At 50.3% G+C, this 18,004-nt stretch overlaps 2 protein-coding genes across 2 annotated transcripts in view; both read right to left on the reverse strand.

Moving 5' to 3' along the window:
- Nucleotides 1-622: 622 nt before the first annotated feature.
- Nucleotides 623-1,793, reverse strand: ptf1a (pancreas associated transcription factor 1a). Its single transcript, XM_076137453.1, has 2 exons — nt 1,184-1,793; nt 623-825 (listed from the first exon to the last, which is right to left on the reverse strand). Exons 1-2 carry the CDS (start codon nt 1,791-1,793, stop codon nt 623-625), a joined length of 813 nt encoding a protein of 270 aa, XP_075993568.1.
- A 7,080-nt stretch (nt 1,794-8,873) lies between these two features.
- The window catches only part of dlgap1a (discs, large (Drosophila) homolog-associated protein 1a), a 23,988-nt gene continuing 14,857 nt past the window's right edge, over nt 8,874-18,004 (reverse strand). The window contains exons 6-16 of the mRNA XM_076137447.1: nt 17,771-18,004; nt 16,037-16,161; nt 15,766-15,891; nt 15,496-15,666; nt 15,210-15,292; nt 14,877-14,922; nt 14,465-14,746; nt 14,163-14,295; nt 13,938-14,029; nt 13,252-13,404; nt 8,874-11,352 (exon numbers count right to left, since the gene is read on the reverse strand). The exon at nt 17,771-18,004 is cut by the window's right edge and continues 58 nt beyond it. Of these exons, the coding sequence (XP_075993562.1) occupies nt 11,128-11,352; nt 13,252-13,404; nt 13,938-14,029; nt 14,163-14,295; nt 14,465-14,746; nt 14,877-14,922; nt 15,210-15,292; nt 15,496-15,666; nt 15,766-15,891; nt 16,037-16,161; nt 17,771-18,004 (1,670 nt within the window). The 3' untranslated portion in view covers nt 8,874-11,127. The remainder of the gene's footprint in view (nt 11,353-13,251; nt 13,405-13,937; nt 14,030-14,162; nt 14,296-14,464; nt 14,747-14,876; nt 14,923-15,209; nt 15,293-15,495; nt 15,667-15,765; nt 15,892-16,036; nt 16,162-17,770) is intronic.

The following is an 18,004-nucleotide window of genomic DNA, read 5'->3' on the forward strand; positions in this document are numbered from 1 at the left end:
CTTTAATACTTAAATATTGTTTATGACATCCAAACCCTTCAGTAGAGTAAACAGCAGCAGTTATATTTATGAATTGAATATTTATTCTAAAGGGGGAATCTTTGTGTCTTTATGCACAACAGATGATTTTTTATTTGTTTTATTTGTGTTTATTTTGTCTCCATATTTCGTTCTGATTCTAAATCATCATCATCATCATCATGAAGCTAAATGTCTTCATATTAAAGTTGAGTTTGAATATTTTTCCTGGGTCGTTTTTATAAAGAATAAAGTCAAACAAGCAGAGGAACAGAATTAGAGGAGATCAACCAGAACAACGTGTTTAGATTCATTAGGTGCTTTTATTTGCAAAATGTAGATAAATATAAATCATTGTACAACAATATAAAAATAGTTTCCATCTCATTGCCTTTAAATTAAAAACATATATTATCACAAATTATGAAAAATTAAATACATGATTGCCAGGTGCGAATTACAAAAATAAGAATGACAAATGACGTCATATAAATATTTACAACACTGACACAACATCAGCCTCATGAACTCACACGGTGCTCAACGTTTACAACGCGCCACAGAGCGCATCAGGGGACAACTGCGCTCCAGACCCGGCCCGCCTCTAGGCCACCAGGCCGAAGGGGGGCTCGTTCTCTATGTCCGTCAGGCCCGCTTTGCCGTGCAGTTTGCGGGGGTCCTCGGGGGTCCAGACCTTGGCGGTGCGGATGATGTTCTGCTCACGGAGCTGCTTCTCGTCTGACCAGGACAGAGAGTGACCGGCCAGGGGGGGCAGGCCGTAGTCCGGGTCGCTGGGGGAGGGGGATCCTGCAGGGCGGAGAGGAAGACACAGCTGGTTAGAGGAAGGTTACCTTAAGAAGCGTTCACTGGTGTGTTTGTGTTGGTCTGAGTTTGGAAGGCCAGGGAACTTTAGGAGATATAAATATAATAAAGAGCCAAACAGCTACAGGTGTGTGAGCAGCGACCACAGGGACCAGGAGCCTTATGTTTCACCACGAAATCAAGAAACGAATCCATGCAAAACACTCACAGGGTTACAGAACTGGATTACGTCTTGAATCGGTGTGTGTGTGTGTGTGTGTGTGTGTGTGTGTGTGTGTGTGTGTGTGTGTGTGTGTGTGTGTGTGTGTGTGTGTGTGTGTGTGCAGGTGTGTCTCGCACTCACTCGTTGCTCGGTGACAGATGATGACTTTCTTGGGCTGCGTGTGCGCGTCGCTGCTGGAGTTCCTGATTGGCAGGTCGGACTGCACGAGCTCGGCCAGGAAGTTGATGTAGCCGATGGCCAGACGCAGCGTGTCCACCTTGGAGAGGCGCTTCTCGTAGGGCAGCGTGGGGATGTGGGAGCGCAGACCCTCGAAGGCGTCGTTGATGGACTGCATCCGGCGCCTCTCCCGCACGTTGGCCGCCTGCCGCAGCTGCTGCATCTCCATCTCAGAGCGCAGCCGCCTGCGCCGCTTCAGCAACGCGTTGCCGTCGAGGCTCCCCATCTGCGGGGAGAGGTCCGGGGTGCTTCCGGCGCAGCCGTACGAGAAGGTGGAGGACGAGGAGGAGAAGGACAAGTTACCGATGTCGTAGTCGCCATCGTGCGGCGCGGATCTGCTGTGGTAGTCTTGGAAGTGGCTGCTCAGGAAGTCCACGTCGTCGTCCAGAAAGTCGTCCGTGTCCATGTGTCCGTCTCTGGACGACTGATCGGTGAAGAAGTCGTCATCGTCGAAGTAAGGAGGGGAGGAGAAAGAGTCCAGCGCAGAGAAAGGGTCCAGCGTCACGGCGTCCATGGTCTCAGCCTCGGGCTCCTCTGCTCCTCTGAGCGTCACACACTTAGTGGGAGTAGAAGAAGCGGCACGCGAGGAGGCTTTATAGCGACATCCAGGGTCGCGTGCCGTTCGCCACCAACGCCAACCAATCACAGCTCGGTCCGCGAGGCGCACCTCGAGATAAGCCACGCCCCCCAAAGCTTCGCTCTCACGCTCTGACAACAAAACGTCACGAATGATAAGAAGACATTCATCATCAGAGTGTCACACCGGGTTTAGATGTTTAAGGGACAATAAAGGGAAAATATAAATAACATGTTTACGCTCTAATGAAGGAATGAAACAATAACTCCGTCCTGTTTTACTTTAAAGACCACATGATCTAATGTACAGGTTTATAATCAGACACTCTTCTTCCTAAGGAGGCCGGATGTTTATTACAGGGAGAGTTTGACTCTTTATGTAGCATCATGAAACATGAAGCCACACACACACACACACACACACACACACACACACACACACACACACACACACACACACACACACACACACACACACACACACACACACACACACACACACACACACACACTCTGCTCTCATTCACTGCTTTCTACAAACTGTTGCTCCTCAGTTACAGATTGTTGTGAAGGTTTTTGATACTATTATAAACACATAAAGCCTGCGCGTCATAGGTTCATGCTCCTGCCGCTGCCTTTGGCCAAGGCAGCACAGGCACCACAGGCTGGAGACCTGTGGCCGTGGGACAACAAAGCGTCACTCAAACTTTACCTTCCATCATCACAGAGGGAAAGGAAACGTTTAAAAACTGAGAAATCAATCAATCATTGAGGGAAAGCATGGATCCTCTCATCCTACATCACTGCACCTGATTCCCATCTGCTAATCTGAGGGTGGGGAACCCAGAAAGACTAATCAAGTCCTCATACATCTACATGAACCAGCCTCTTCCTCTTCCTCTTCTCTTACACTCTTCACACTCTCACCTCCGTCATTTATTGTGCCGTAAGTGGGCAGCGCTCCTGCCGTAAATACACGCACCAGTAAAGTGGCCGACGCGCCACTTGTGCCCGCCAGTGCGGTTGACTGGGAGAACTGGTCTCCAGATAAAAGCGCAGTATGGTGGCCCCGGGGCGCGCGCCTCTCTGACACCTCACGCGACAAATTAACGCAGCCCGGTGAGCGCAGAGCTGCAGGTCTGCGTCCTTTGACGCCTTTCAGAGAGGAGGCTGCACTTTGTTCCGCGCAGAGAAAGGAGCTTTGGAGAGGAGGGCCGTGCGCGTGCGCGTGGGGGGCAGTGGAAAGCTGCTCCGCGGGGCCGCGTCCGTGGGAAGAAGACCACTTGTGTCCCGATCAGGCAGCGCAACACGGCGCGGCGTTATAAATGAGGCCTGAGCTGCTGTCTACATAATGAAGCTGTAAGACAAAGTGCGACACACACACACACACACACACACACACACACACACACACACACACACACACACACACACACACACACACACACACACACACACACACAGTGACACAGTGACACAGTGACACAGAACGAGGCAAACAAATAAAACGTTCAATTTACTTTGATTAATTTAGTCCAACAGGTTCCACGAATGTATAATACACACACACACACACACACACACTTACACTCCCCTGATGTTTGTATCTTTAGTTACAGTAAACTAATGAATTCATGAGATGCAGCACTTTGTGGAGAATAAGCCACGCCCACTCAACTTTACAGCCAAATACAGCAGAGCAGTAAAGAGAAACACGAAGCAAAGATAAAGCTTCAGTCTGGCTTGGATCAAGTGTGCAAAAAATATATAAAATATGGTAAAATTATCTAGTAAGCAAAGTGGGCGTGGCCTAAATGAATGGACTCAATGAATCCAGGGCAGTGAGACATTTGACTGTGTGACTGAGGGTTCAAACATTTGAGGCCCAAATGTAAACTGGAGCTGCTCAACATGAGTGAAAACAGACAGGAGAACAGATCTGAACACAGAGAATGATGATAAACATTGGTGAGACTCGGTTAAAGTGACTGAATATTAAAGTGATACGCTGCAGCTTTACTGACATGATGTGTCTTTGTTGGAGTATTGTTGAGATGTTTGGAGTGAGAAGATCAACCAGCAGTAACCAGGAGGAGCACTACCTGGCAGAAGGAGGCCACGGCCCTTTTTACAGCAGGTGTTTGAATGGATCCATGAAGGGTTAATGCCTAAAAGCTCCCTGCAGGAATATAGAAGGTTAAGTAGATACTCACACGTTGACCTCTGACCTTAAGCCTCATTATCATTATAGCATAACACAGTTCAGTGACTGGATTCGGGAGACTTTGAGCTTTTATTGTGGAGGGCAGAACTTCTATCTTTGTGCTGCAGAAGAAGAAACAACATGGATCCATTAGAGTCCATTCAGAGACCCGCACTCTCCAACCTGCCTCACAAGTGCTAACGTGTGCCTGTATGAAGTGTGTGTGTGTGTGTGTGTGTGTGTGTGTGTGAGAGAGAGAGAGAGAGAGAGAGAGAGAGTGTGTGTGTGATTGTGTGAGAGTCAGTGTGTGAGTGTCTGGTCGGTGCACATTAAGTGTGTGTGCTCCCCGCCCCCTCCCTCGGTGAAAAGCCGCTCGTAATTCGAACCGTGCGGGTTTCTAACGCACCGTGACCGCGCGCTCCACGCGGTCTCATTGATGAACGTGCTGCCATTCTGTGCGCGCCTCACGCACGCGGCCGCCTGCGCGAGCGGAGCAAGTGTTCCGGTTCCCATGCGGCCCCTCGGTCTGCAGACTGGACTCCCCGCAGAGGGGGGGGGGGCGGGGGGCTGTAAACATTTAGTCACTACAATTAGAAGATGAAGAGCAGCTCCTCCTCATCACCGATCAATACAGCCTACTTTCATCAATACACTTGTTTGCTTAATGTTTATGTCTTTAACGAAGTTTGATCGAATCTCTCCGTGTTCTTTGTTCCTTATCTAAATAAATGATCTGGACTCTGTGGAGCTCAGTCGCTTTCATTTCTCTTGTTGACTTGTTTGTGTTCTTGTTCTGCTGCGTCTCTCCACTCAAATAAACTAATAAACCATGCAGCTCAAACATCGATATATGAACGGAACATGATTGATGAGCTTTGACATTATATTTAAGATTATAATCATATTGATGTTATTATTATGAGTGTGTCTGTAACTCTGTTTGGAGGAGCAACATGTGTTAGCTTTACTAAAACATGCTGCAGCTGGTTAGGATTTATTATCATTACATCTAAAGGACAAAATATTACTGAATATTATTTTACTATAATATATTAAACTATATTAAATGAATAAAAAAATAAAGATTTAAAATAAATCTGCCATCAACCTAACAATTTATTATTATTATTATTATTACTATTATTATTATTATTGTTATGATTATTGTTGTTGTTGGTTATGTTAATCTTGAATGAAGTCATGTTCAACAGTTTATATTCCATCCTTACAGCCCCTTCCTCTCTGTACCTCACAGGACCTTGGTGGCATCTTGTTGGTATCTTGTATGTTGGTGTGGTCGTCGTCTCTTGGCCTCAGGAGAAAAGCTGGAGAGGAAAAGCAGAAAGTGAAGGGCAGCAGATGAATGTGGAGTTAATCCTCCCACACAGTTGTAATCCCTGTAATCTGCGGTGAAAGAGGATTACTCGTCTGGATGACTAATGACAAATTAAAGGGATTGACTGAGCAGTAATTTAACATCTTGCTGTGATCCATCTCCTCCCCTCAGTATAACCTTTACGTGTTGGCCATTTTAATAGGAAATCCTTTATTGTTCCTAAGTGAGGAGTTCCCCTGAGACCTTTACTGGCCAGCAGGGGGCGCAGGGGTTAATGGAGCTCTGTGGAGACAAAACCTCTCCTGTCTGGAGTTCAGTTGATCAAATTAAAGTGAAATTGTCTTTGGGACATTAAAATGTGTTTGATGTTAAAAAGCATTCATACTGATTGACGACATCATCATAAGCTGCTCACACAATCACACAGCTGATTAGAGCTAAATCACAGAGAATATAAGGATTCAAATATATAGACCCTGACCTTCAGAGGGGTCCTGACCTTCAGAGGGGCTCTGACCTTCATGGGGGCCCTGAGCAGCTGCTCGTGGGGCTCAATACGTGGTCCAGCGCAGGGTTTAGGTTGGTCCATGTTCCAGCACATAAAGGGACCGGAGTGCAGTCACTTCAGGAATGTGCTGTAAGAAAAAATAACAACTAAATACTTCACATACACGTGATAATACAGGGAAATGACACAAACATGCTTATTGATGTTAAATATGATTCTGCCTTTATTTACATCTGATCCCGTACCTTGGGTTCAGGGCCACAGAGGACCTGCAGGTCTGCGGGTCCTGCAGCAGACACGACCCGACTCCTCATACTCGGCACGGTGGCGCCATCACGTGGCCAAAGCGAAGAACACGTCCACATTCATGACGCGAGGAGCTTTCAGTGGTGTTTGTTTGAAAAGTGCAACGCGAGAGCGGAGCGGAAGCGGAACTCAGAGCCGCCGCAGCCCCGCTGGACGCTTGGTGCGTCAGTTAATGCTTTCAACGATTGAGTCACAAATAGCACTTGAGTTAAACAGGATGAACTAAATTGGTTTCTGCTGCCCCCTGCTGGTCTGATCGAGCAGCACCGAGGCGTGTTCCCTTCTTCATGTTCACACACTTTGAGCTGGGAGTGTTTGTGATATTCTAACGCTCAGCGGAGCGCCGGCCCTTCTTCTGTGTTCGTGTGTGAAACGCTGAGTCATCGTCCAGTGAAAACAACCTGATGAAGAGTTGATGATTCATTTTATTGTGGCTTCATCAATAGATATGGACGTCCTGTATAGTCCTTCCTTTACAATACAACTAAAGATCCAAATAGAATGACAGAGCACTTCAACAGAATCTCAGACTGCTAAAAGAAACTATAAATAATAAATAGCCTAAATGAACCAAATACATGTTTTAAACTTAGATATAGATCCATAAGTAATAATATTGTGTCTGCATGCATCATGAAACAGGAAACGCCTTTCTGTACAAACACAAGAAATCAGTCCCACATGGCTCTAATGTACAGAGAGAGACTGGAGACGCACAGTATAAACCAGGAAGTGAGGAAGCACTTTAGAGAGACCACACACACACACACACACACGCACACACACACACACACACACACACACACACACACACACACACACACACACACACACACACACACACACACACACACACACACACACACACACACACACACACACACACACACACACACACACACACACACACACACACACACACACACACACAGGGGAGACCCTGATTTTGTCAAAGACATTTCCCGCCTCTTCCTGAGGAAAACGCACACACAGATCCGCCTCTAACTCAACGTTGGGCCGGCTGACGCGCGTACGCTTGGAGGTTCTCACACCAAAGCTGTCGTCTCCTACGTGTTCACAACTTAAATATCAAACCCCGCGGAGCATGGAGTGTCTGCTTGGTTTCTACTTCAACCGTCCGCCTGACCGTCCGTCCGTCTGTCCGTCCGTCTGTCCGTCCGTCCGTCCGTCTGTCCGTCCGTCCGTTCCTCCTCTGGGATCAGAGCGTAAATCAGTCGATGTCATTCTGGGTTGAGACGTTAAACTCTTTACAGCCGACCGTACTTTGGAAAGGTTGTGAGTAGCGTGGCAACGTTTGTGCGTGGGTTCATTCAGCCACAGGATGGAGACAGACGGACACCTGTCCATCAGAGCTCTGGTGTTTGGACGAGTTGGGAACGAGGAGAAGAAGTTGTTCCCCTGGTGCGGCCCTGTCGTCTCCACACAGACACAGAAACGATCCCTCAGTATGTAAGGAGCCGTGAAGAAGAAGCTCAGCGAGGCTCTGAGGTCACAGTGTGTCAGACACAACATCACTTCCTCCTCCAACATTACAATGAAACAAAGAGGCTTCATGTTCACAAACACCTCAGGACCTGAAGCCTCGGGCCTGCAGGGGGGTCGCCAGGTCCAAGCCGAGGACGAGCAGGAGTCAGATGTGAAAACGTACAGGGAGGCTGAGGAACAACACGAGGGGGCGGTGACGTCATGGCAACGCCTGGAGAGAAAACACAGGTGGCTGTTTGAACCTGCTGGGGTCCTGACCCACAGGTTGGGAACCCCGGTCCTTCTCCTGTCAGACAGACGAGACGATGCTACTGAACACCAGAGAGACACACACACACACACACACACACACACACACACACACTCCACACACCAACACTTTGACTCTGCACTGTGACCAAGGCAACAGGTGAGGATGATGAAGGTCTCACGCTCTCATCAACCGCCCGTCATTTAGATCAACATCATACAACAACAACACAGCCACGCACATGTGAGGACGCTCACGTGGCCCTGCAGCCTCCTGTTCCTCACGTGATGAGCCGGCGTCCTGAGCCGGCGCTCGCTCACGAGGGAACTAAAGACTCAGAGTTTAGCTGAGCATAGCGGTTGCTATGGCGACCACACTCTGAGGTCACACCGACGCGATCGTAGCTTAGCGCTCGTTGCCTTCATCAGAGTAGGATCAAAGTGGGAGGTGCCAGTAAACGTATCGACTGCTTATGGCTCACTGTCGCTTTAACACAGAGGTAATCAGTCTGTACACACACACACAACACAAGTTTACAAAATATACTTAGATTTTCATCAGCATTTCTTTTTTTAAAGAATTTGTTTGAATCTTTACGACGGATTTACAGGATTTTGCTCTGGAAAAATGAGAAATGGCAGTAAAATCTAGAGTAACAGTAAGGATGACATCATCCGATGACATCATCACAGACAGAGACGGTGGTGTTATGGCTCATGAGCGCTCGAGTCTAAAAGTCTGCTAGCTAGAGAGCATCGCTATGTTTACATCCAAATGTCTTGGTGCCAGTTTGGAAACGTAGCTGCTGTGGACCGTGTGGGCGGAGCCTTGTAGGCGGGGCATTGTGGGCGGGGCCTGTGTGGGCGGGGACTGTGTGGGCGGTGACTGTGTGGGCAACAAGTAGTCTGGTTCACACACACAGCACCTGTCCCATGTCTGTCCCACTGGTCTGAGTCAGAGCGTAATCAGGCTAAGCTCAGTCTTAGTTTTAGCACCAGTTTGCAGCACGTTGTGGATTGAGTAAATAGCCTACTCTAGCTAGCCCCAGCCCCCCCCGCCATAACTGTTCAGTTGGACGTGAAATGCAAAGAATACAGACTGAGGAATGTTCCCCGATCCTCTACCTGCACGAGGACGAGCCTAAACGCTCTACTGACCGCGTCTCCACGGAAACGCAGCTAGCCGTCATTACCGGGCCCGATGTTGAGACTCCGATACCGGGTCCACGGGCCACACTTTGACCAACACTCCATCACTGCATGAGCTGATTCATGATTGGACCCTGTAACCCTCCCAACGTCTGCGGGGGTCATGAGGTCAAAGTGCAACTTCTCTCATTCACCTACACAACCAGTCACACTCAAAGACATGAAAAGAATCAAATCATCAAACATCTACTAACTAACTTTTAGTCGCTTCAGAGGTGAAATGAAGGTCACGCCACAATCTGAGTGTCATCAGGCTGGAATAGACCAGAATAGAGTTTAAATAGAGTTTACATAGAGTTTAAATAGTCTCCTCTAGCATATTGCTCTGTGTTCATGGACCCTGTATCCAGCCACAAAGACTCTGGGCCTCATTCATCTAAATAAGGTCCACTTCTGATTGGTGACCCCTACTTATGGCCACTAGGAACACTTGTGGATGAATCCCACCTGATCTAACACCGGATGAGGATTCTAGTTGATTGGTGATGAACATAGGACAGGATGGACGGACGACGACAACAAGGACATAGAGTCCACTGGGTCTGAAGATGACTGGAGAGAGGCGGAACAAACAAGGGGACCTGAGGGTCAGGGGGGGGCAGAAGATGGAGACGACCTCAGGACCTCATCTGGCTCCACAGGGACCCACAAACCCAGCTGACCTCTAGGATGAGGTCATCTGTACCTGATCATGAGCGTGTTTGTTTACGTGATGTTCAGTTCACAGATTCATGTTGGTCCACACGGACGATGAATGAGGCCCAAACAAAATAAAACAAAGAGCTGTGACCCGCGCACACACACACACACACACAGGTGATCCTCACACACACACACACACACACACACACAGTCAAACACATATGGCTTCTATATGTTACACAGAGATCACGGCACCTTGTCACTCAGCGATCACACCAACAAAACTGCCAAACTAAGAACCAGGGAGTAAAAAACAAATCCTGCTGCAGTTTGTTAGCGTGTGATGAAGACGAGCCAGAGGAAACAGTGATGAAGGCTCACGCTGGGTTTATATTACAACAGGACTCTGCAGTGTTCATATGGCCACGGGAGTGTGTGTGTGTGTGTGTGTGTGTGTGTGTGTGTGTGTGTGTGTTTTAGTGTGTGTGTGTGTGTGTGTGTGTGTGTGTGTGTGTGTGTGTGTGTGTCTGTGTGTGTGTGTGTGTGTGTGTGTGTGTGTGTGTGTGCGTGTGAGTCTACATGTGAGCGTGTGTGTGTGTGTGTGTGCGCATGTGAGTGTGTGTGTGCAGGTGTGAGTGTGTGTGTGCAGGTGTGAGTGTGTGTGTGCAGGTGTGCGTGTGTGTGTGTGTGTGTGTCTGTGTGTGTGCAGGTGTGTGTGTGTGTGTGCAGGTGTGTGTGTGTGTGTGTGTGTGTGTGTGTGATATGAATGTGCCACAGACAAACACGCAGACCAGCACCTGGTTGATCTGAGCAAACATGTCAATCTGAAAATGTCCACTGGGCGGCTGTGTAGCACCGGACAGGAAGGGGGGTAGTTACTGTCCTCACCCACAAGGACGTCCCTTTCCCTCCGGCCGTCATCTCCACAGTGGAGGTAGATGATTGATGATCAGTGATCAATGGATCATAGTCGTCTGAAGCTCAGAGACAAGGAGACACAGCGCCACCTGTTGGTCCAACCAGTGCGACTGAAGCAAAAGAGTTCAGCCAATCAAACGGCACGATTAAAAGACTTGGAGATGTCAGTGACCTCTAGTGACAAGAATTACATAACTGGACTTAACTCTCAGTATTCTGGATTAAATAATTTAAGAAGAAGCCAAAACGAGGTTTATGAGCTAATGAGACTGTGATTGGTCCGATCCTCCAGGTCTGCTGAGGAGCATGGAGGTGTGTGTGTGTGTGTGTGTGTGTGTGTGTGTGTGTGTGTGTGTGTGTCTCCACGTGGACCCCGTGTGTGGCCGCCTCGTGCCCTATAGTCTGGTCTGAGCCTCGGGGATGTAGATCTCGATGCTGTCGGCGCTCTCCGTGGCAGAGTTCTGCCGCACGGACGCCGCTCGCTTGGCGGCCATCAGACGCTTCCTGGCCTCCTGCCTCTGCTTCTCTGAGCTCTCCAGGGAGCGGTCCCGGGCCAGGGGGGGGTGGTGGTGGGGGCCCTTAGGAGGCTTTTTTGGCACTGGGGGGGGGAGGCGTCTCTCCTGGACGGTCAGGGAGGGGGGGGGGGGGGGGGGGGGGAGAACATTTCAGGAGAAAGACAAGAGTGTGTGTGTGTGTGTGTGTGTGCGCATTATTATAATTGAGGCTCAGAGTTGTCTTTGTAACGTTCAGACTTCAGTCTCTGTGTCCACCAATCGAGCCTACAATCAGTTTTCTACGTGCTACAGCTGAACTTGACAGCAGCGCCGTCACCCGGGTAACCAGAGCGCCCACTGCTGTCTCATATAGAGGGGTCAGTCAGCTGATCAGACTCCTCTCATGCATTGGTTGTGCTGCTCTGATGCCTCCACTACATGACATGATTACACAAACAGCTACACACACGACTTCAGTCCAGTACTGTGCTACACTGGACTACAGTACTGGACTCTATCTAACTCCAGGTTCAGTCTGTAGTCTGAGGCCTCCTGACCCCTGCAGGTCGCTGTGACCTCCTGCAGATCTGCAGCGACACGTTCACTAGCAAATACAATTTACACTTTGTGTTTCTGTAATGTTGAGCTGGAGTGTGAGTGTGAGGATGAGACGATGTGAGACGTTAGCATGTGAGACGTTAGCATGGAGCCACAGCACAGAGAGAGAAAGCACCAGAGAGAGGAAGAGAGGGGCGACGGGGAGGAAGCAAGGACGGGCAGACAGACAGACGGGATGGAAGCACGGAGGCCCTGAGGTGCAGTTTGGCACTGATGCCAGGCCGCTAACAAGCGAGCGCCATCACTGTTAACACAGGAAAGCACAAGGAAGAAGAAGAAGAAGAAGAAACACACAATGATGAGCGCAAACCAGGAAGCAGTCAGAGGCCGACACAAAGCCACAGAGACACACACACACACACACACACACAGCTGGAGCCACACAACACAGCGGCCAACCGTTACAACATCACACACACAAAAAGATACTTCAAACAAAATTCAGATTTAGCATTTTGTACTTTGTCCTTTTTATGTGGCAGATTAATAAATCAAAGGGACAGAAGGATCACAGAGCGACACAGAGCGGCACAGAGTGACACAGAGGGACACACAGGTCAAACTGGTCACATTTAGATTCTTGTGGTATTTTGGAGTTCATTTGCAAAAACAGATGAACTCCATTTTTAAATTCCAAATTGAATATCTGACCTGAGCGTGGACACAGCAGCTCACATGACCTCACGTGACCTCACGTGACCTCACATGACCTCACATGACCTTATGTGACCTCACGTGACCTCACGTGACCTCACGTGACCTCACGTGACCTCACATGACCTCAAGTGACCTCAAGTGACCTCAAGTGACCTCACGTGACCTCACAGAATGTCATTTATGACTTTTGTGGACTTTTTAAATTTTTGCATTGCAACTTCCAAAGGAGACTGAGGGAGTGACTCAGACCAGGAGACACAAGGAGACACAAGGAGACACAAGGAGAGACAAGGAGACATCAACCACACAAAGGAGCACAACATCAGGGAACAACACAAACATCACAGGCTGGTGCAGCACATAGAGGTGTGTGTGTGTGTGTGTGTGTGTGTGTGTGTGTGTGTGTGTGTGTGTGTGTGCAGAAACCCCAGCAGGAACACGAAGCACTCAAACTATCTCAGGAGGTTCTCACAGCAGTGTGGATGTTCTGGTTCAGAGGGGTTTGGGTTCAGTCCCCTCAGGTTGCTTTGTTTGTTCCGTTTTGGTTCCTTAACAAATCGTTGATGCAACATGTTTACAAATGAGTCTGATTGGACCAAAGCAAAGCCCCACCAGGTCTGAAGACCCCCCCTTCATCACCCAGAACGTTTGGTGCAGCTCTGATGGACAGCATGGATGTGAGGAGGACAGATGATGAAGAAGAGCGAGCTCTGCTCATCCTCCACAGACACACTGGACGCTTGTGTGTACCTTTCTCTCCGGGGGGTCCAGGGGTCTCCAGCAATTGGCTCGGAGCTGATGAAGCTCGTCAAACTTGAGGCTTATGTTCTCAATGGAGAGCTGAAGCATATCCCAGAAACCAGCCAGGTCAGAGGCCACGGGTCGAGGGTGAGCGTGAGGGTTCTGAGCCGGGCAGAAGAAACAGAACCATGAGGGAGGCAAGGAGGCAAGGATGCATGAAGCTTAGAGGGATCTGTCTGCTAAAACTGATGAAGAAGAGTAAGAGGACAGAGAGAGGAAGAGTGGAGACGTCTAAGGGTCAACATGTAAAGAAGAGGAGCAAAGGGAGCTGTGCAGCAGAGGAGGAGATGGAGAACAGAAGAGGAGATGGAGAGGACATGTTGGGCCCACAGTCTATGGTTACTACGGTAACTTCAGTTCCTGTTATCCTCAGCTGAGCTCAGGTTGAGCTGAGTCATGTTGGTCTGAACATGATGAGGCTGAGTTCTCTATTAGAGCTCAAACCTGTGGCACATTGGAGCGATGAGATGATGATGATGATGAAGAGCATCTTAACATCACAGGACAAAAACAAACTATTCCCATTTGACTTTGTTCATATTTAGCTAAAAGGAGTGCTCACATGACGGTGGCTTCATCCGTGTTCCTCTGTTATCATCTGTTGTGTTTAGAGGTCAAAGTTCGTTCAGACTCACCAGGTTCTCCTCACAGAGATCCTTGAACTGCTGAAACTTCTGAGACATCAGAAGCTGAGCACTTCCCACAGCGCTCCTCATCTTCCCGAGGACTGCAAGCACAGACACACAGCCAGCCTGTCACACGTGTCTCCAGGAGCACACGGAACCACAGTGAGAACATGCAGTGGAACACTGGTGCCACCTGGTGTTTGCAGTGTGTAATGTCAGTGTGAAGCCTCGTACCATCATCAGGCAGGTCGTTCTCACGCTGGTCCATCTCCATCTGCTGACACCAGCCGTCCATCCGGTCCGTCTCAGCCTGCAGCAGCTTCAGGAACCAGCGTCCGTCTCTCTGACACACCGACCGCTGCACCACCTGTCAGTCAGTCAACCATCACACAGCACACAGGAGACACATCAGGGTTAGTTTGTGTTTTATGTTCTAAACATGAGGGGAGAAGAAGAACTCACACTTCCTGTCTCAAACCATCTAAAACCAAACAACCACCTAATAGAAGACAGACAGGATCAGAACACTCAGTTACCTCCAGCATGGCGGCGCTGTCATAGCCCACCTCCAGGGGGTCGTCGATGACGCTGTCGATCCAGGGGTCGGGGGGGGGCAGGATGGACGGGTCGAAGCCCACGTCCTCGTACTCGTCGGAGGCACAGGCGTGGTAGTGGTTCCCTGAGCCCTGGATGCTGACGGTGGAGGCGGAGGCATCGTGGGAGTATTGGCGGGACAAGACGCCGGACGACAGGATGTCCATGTCGGTGTTTGGGGAGTCCAGAGGCGTGTCCAGCAGGTCGGGCATGTCCAGGTCTGCCTGGAGGGGAACAGGGAAGGAGGTAAGAGTTGAGAGGTTCTGAGCGCAGAGCGGCCAGAGAGCGGCCACAGAGCGGCCACAGAGCGGCCACAGAGCAGCAGCTCAGATGAACACATGGTCTCCTTCTTACCTGCACTGCTGCTGTCACACTGTTGGAGCGCTTGAACCTACGATACCTGACCACCAGGGGGACACAAAGAGTGAACAGGGTCAAAGGTCAGAGGTCAACATGTTAGTACATCACTCAACTTCTATCTTCATGTATGTTTTAATTCTTTGTATTGGTCTTCTAGTTTGATAAACTGTTGCAGTGAAAAAAGATGGAAGGGAATGAGGAAGGAAGAGAGGAAGGGAGTGAGGAAGGAAGGGAGTGAGGAAGGAAGGAAGGGAGGGAGGAAGGAAGGGAGTGAGGAAAGAAGGAAGGGAGGGAGGGAGGGAGGAAGGGAGGAAGGGAGGGAGTCACCCTCTGTCATCCTCCACTTGAATCCCCACAGAGGTGAACTTCAGTTGGTCCTCCAGCATGTGGACCTCCTCTGGACCGTCCACCTACAGGAGACACAAGACAGAACATCTTCATCATGAGAGGACGACTGGGTCACATTCCACCTGAATGTGTCCTCTCCTTTCTTCCCTTTCCCCCTCCTCCTGCCCTCTCCACTCCACCCCCCCTCCTCCTCCTCCTCCTGCCCTCCCCTCCCCCCACCCTCCTCCTTCTCTCTTCTCTCTCCTCTTCCTCCTCTCATAAGTACCTGGATGCCTATGGAGAGGCATTTCCCCTTCCTGAGTGCTTCCTTCCTGAACTCCTGTCGCAGCTCCTCGGCCAGCGGCCCCCTGCTGAGCATAGAGGGTGTGGCGATGCTGGCGGCCATGTTGCTGCTGTGGCTGCTGTGGCTGACGTGCTGACTGGCCGGGCCGTGGACCTGCGGAGGACAAACCTCAGCGTGACCCCACAGAGAAACATGTTGGGTTTCCTTCAAAATGGCAACGGCGTGGCTCCGCCCCCACACGGAGGCACTGACCTGCGCGTTAGCGGCTTCGATGGCCGCCGTCAAGGCCTTCATGCTGTCGATGCTTTCTGTGGAGTTGCTGAGCCCTGATTGGATGGTCATGTCGCCTCTCGGCCCGCCTTCCTCCATGTAGGCATCCTGCAGAACACACACACACACACACACACACACACACACACACACACACACTTTGACTTGTGGCGACTTCAGAAACATCAGTTGTGTTTTGTGCAGACGGCCGATCAAAGTGATTGATTGTGATGGGAGGTGACTGACGCTCTACCTGTGCAGACTCAGTGCTGCTCTGAGCCGTGATGGAGATGTAGGGCTTGGAGGTCGTGGAGCAGGTGGAGGTCCGGGGCGGCACAGGGGGAGGAGTCTTCTTATAGGTGGTGATGCAAGATGAGACTGAAGAGAAGAGAAGAAGAGAGAAACCATGTTACACACACACAATGTTACACACAAAGTTAGCCACAGATTCTTCAATATTCTTCTTTGTCTTCTACCGTGGGAACACAAAGCCAACCAAGGCCCAGGTGAAACATTACATCATATTGTTCCCTAAAGGGTCACAGAGCAGATGACCTGCAGCCTGACTCTGCCTCAGGACCATCAGAGGGACATGGATCAGTGTGTGTGTGACGCCTGAGGGTGAACACAGACCACAACACACAGGCCAGGAGGTGATGGCAGGTATGAGATGATACTCTCCACTCTCACCAGGACCCCTTGACCCCTGACCCCCTCATAGGGTCACACGTTCACATCATAGAGGCAAACAACCTCAGCCTCTGCTTGAGTTCCCTGATGTGTGCGGTGCCAGCTCTCCTTCCTCTCCAGGTTGGCTCCGTGCCCGTGGACTCACCAGGAGCGTCTGAGCTCCGGCGCCAAAGTCACACCAAAGTCAGCAGAGTTAGAAAGAGCAAACACACAAACCGTCCACGTGACAGCGGGCGCCGTTTCCCCCAAAACATCAGAGCGTCTGCAGCTGTCCGTCACTCAGACACGGAACTTATAAACTTATATGACGTATGAACGTCTGGACCGGTGTGAACAGGAGGGAAGGGACCCCCTGGAGAAGCTTGTTCACCATGCAGCTATGCATCCATGCAGCCACTGGGGGCAGCAAACTTCAGCTGTGTTCCTAAAGCTGATCTGACAGAGGAACCAACAGCTGGAGAACAGGAAGAGAACCTCACTGAGCCTCACTGAGCCTCAGTGAGCAGAGGAAGCAGCTGAAGTCCCTGAGCTCTTGACTTCCTCTCCCTCCCTCTCTCCCTCTCTCTCCCTCTCTCTCCCTCTCTCTCTCTGTGTCCGTGTCTTTATGTAGTTAATCACTAAAATGCCAAATGAAGCCATTTAAGTCGGGCGGTGACATTTCAGCCGTGCTGACTGAAGGGAAGAAGTCGCTTCACTGGACGTTGGGACGCCATCGATGTTCAGCCGCGCAGAAACGCAGCTCCACTCCACTGAGCCACGTGTGTGTGAGCAAACAATACCAACAATCATATATACATCCCTGTGTGTGTGTGTGTGTGTGTGTGTGTCCCTGAGGAGCGGCTCATGTAGGTCATCTGTAGTGGAGCGCGTTGGCCCTGTGGCTACACTGCGTCACGCTCTGATGCGGCGCAGGCAGGAAGCTCCCGTACACGAGACGCCTGCATGTTACAGAGCAGCTCACTGTACAGCTGGAGGGACGAGCACGCCGCCCTGGCAGGAAGTCTAATCTGTGAGACCAATCTGCGTTTTTCATGGTGAAATCTACACATCTTCATCTTCATCTTCATCTTCCCACACAAACACAACCAAAGCTAAACAAAAGCACCAGGAGGAATCTTCCCCCTAATCACGTAACCCAGCAGCAGAGATGAAGACCGGGTCTGATCTGCGTTAGTCTGGAGAGAAAGACACCATCATCATCATCATCATCATCATCATGGACACTGTTAAGAGGACAACAGATGTGAGCCATGTTGAGTCCTGAGCGCTCTGTGTGTGAGTGTTGAGGCGTACTGACCTGTGCTGCTCTGGATGGTCCTGACGGTGGTGGCGGAGGTGCGCGGCGGCGAGGAGGGCAGCAGGAGCAGCGGCCTGCCTCCCTCGCCGTCCTCGTCCCCGGAGCAGCCCTGGTCGATGGCCCTCACGTAGCTGTGACTCCTCATGCGGAAGCAGCCGGGCATGGGCAGCGTGTCCATGGTGTCCATGCTCTCCAGGCTGTCCATGGCAGCCTCCAGAGCCTGAGCCTGCATCT

Source organism: Genypterus blacodes, unplaced genomic scaffold (genome assembly GCF_046128005.1).
Source record: "Genypterus blacodes isolate CSIRO-AG114 ecotype Tasmania unplaced genomic scaffold, CSIRO-AGI_Gbla_v1 ptg000316l_1, whole genome shotgun sequence".
Classification (NCBI taxonomy): domain Eukaryota; kingdom Metazoa; phylum Chordata; class Actinopteri; order Ophidiiformes; family Ophidiidae; genus Genypterus; species Genypterus blacodes.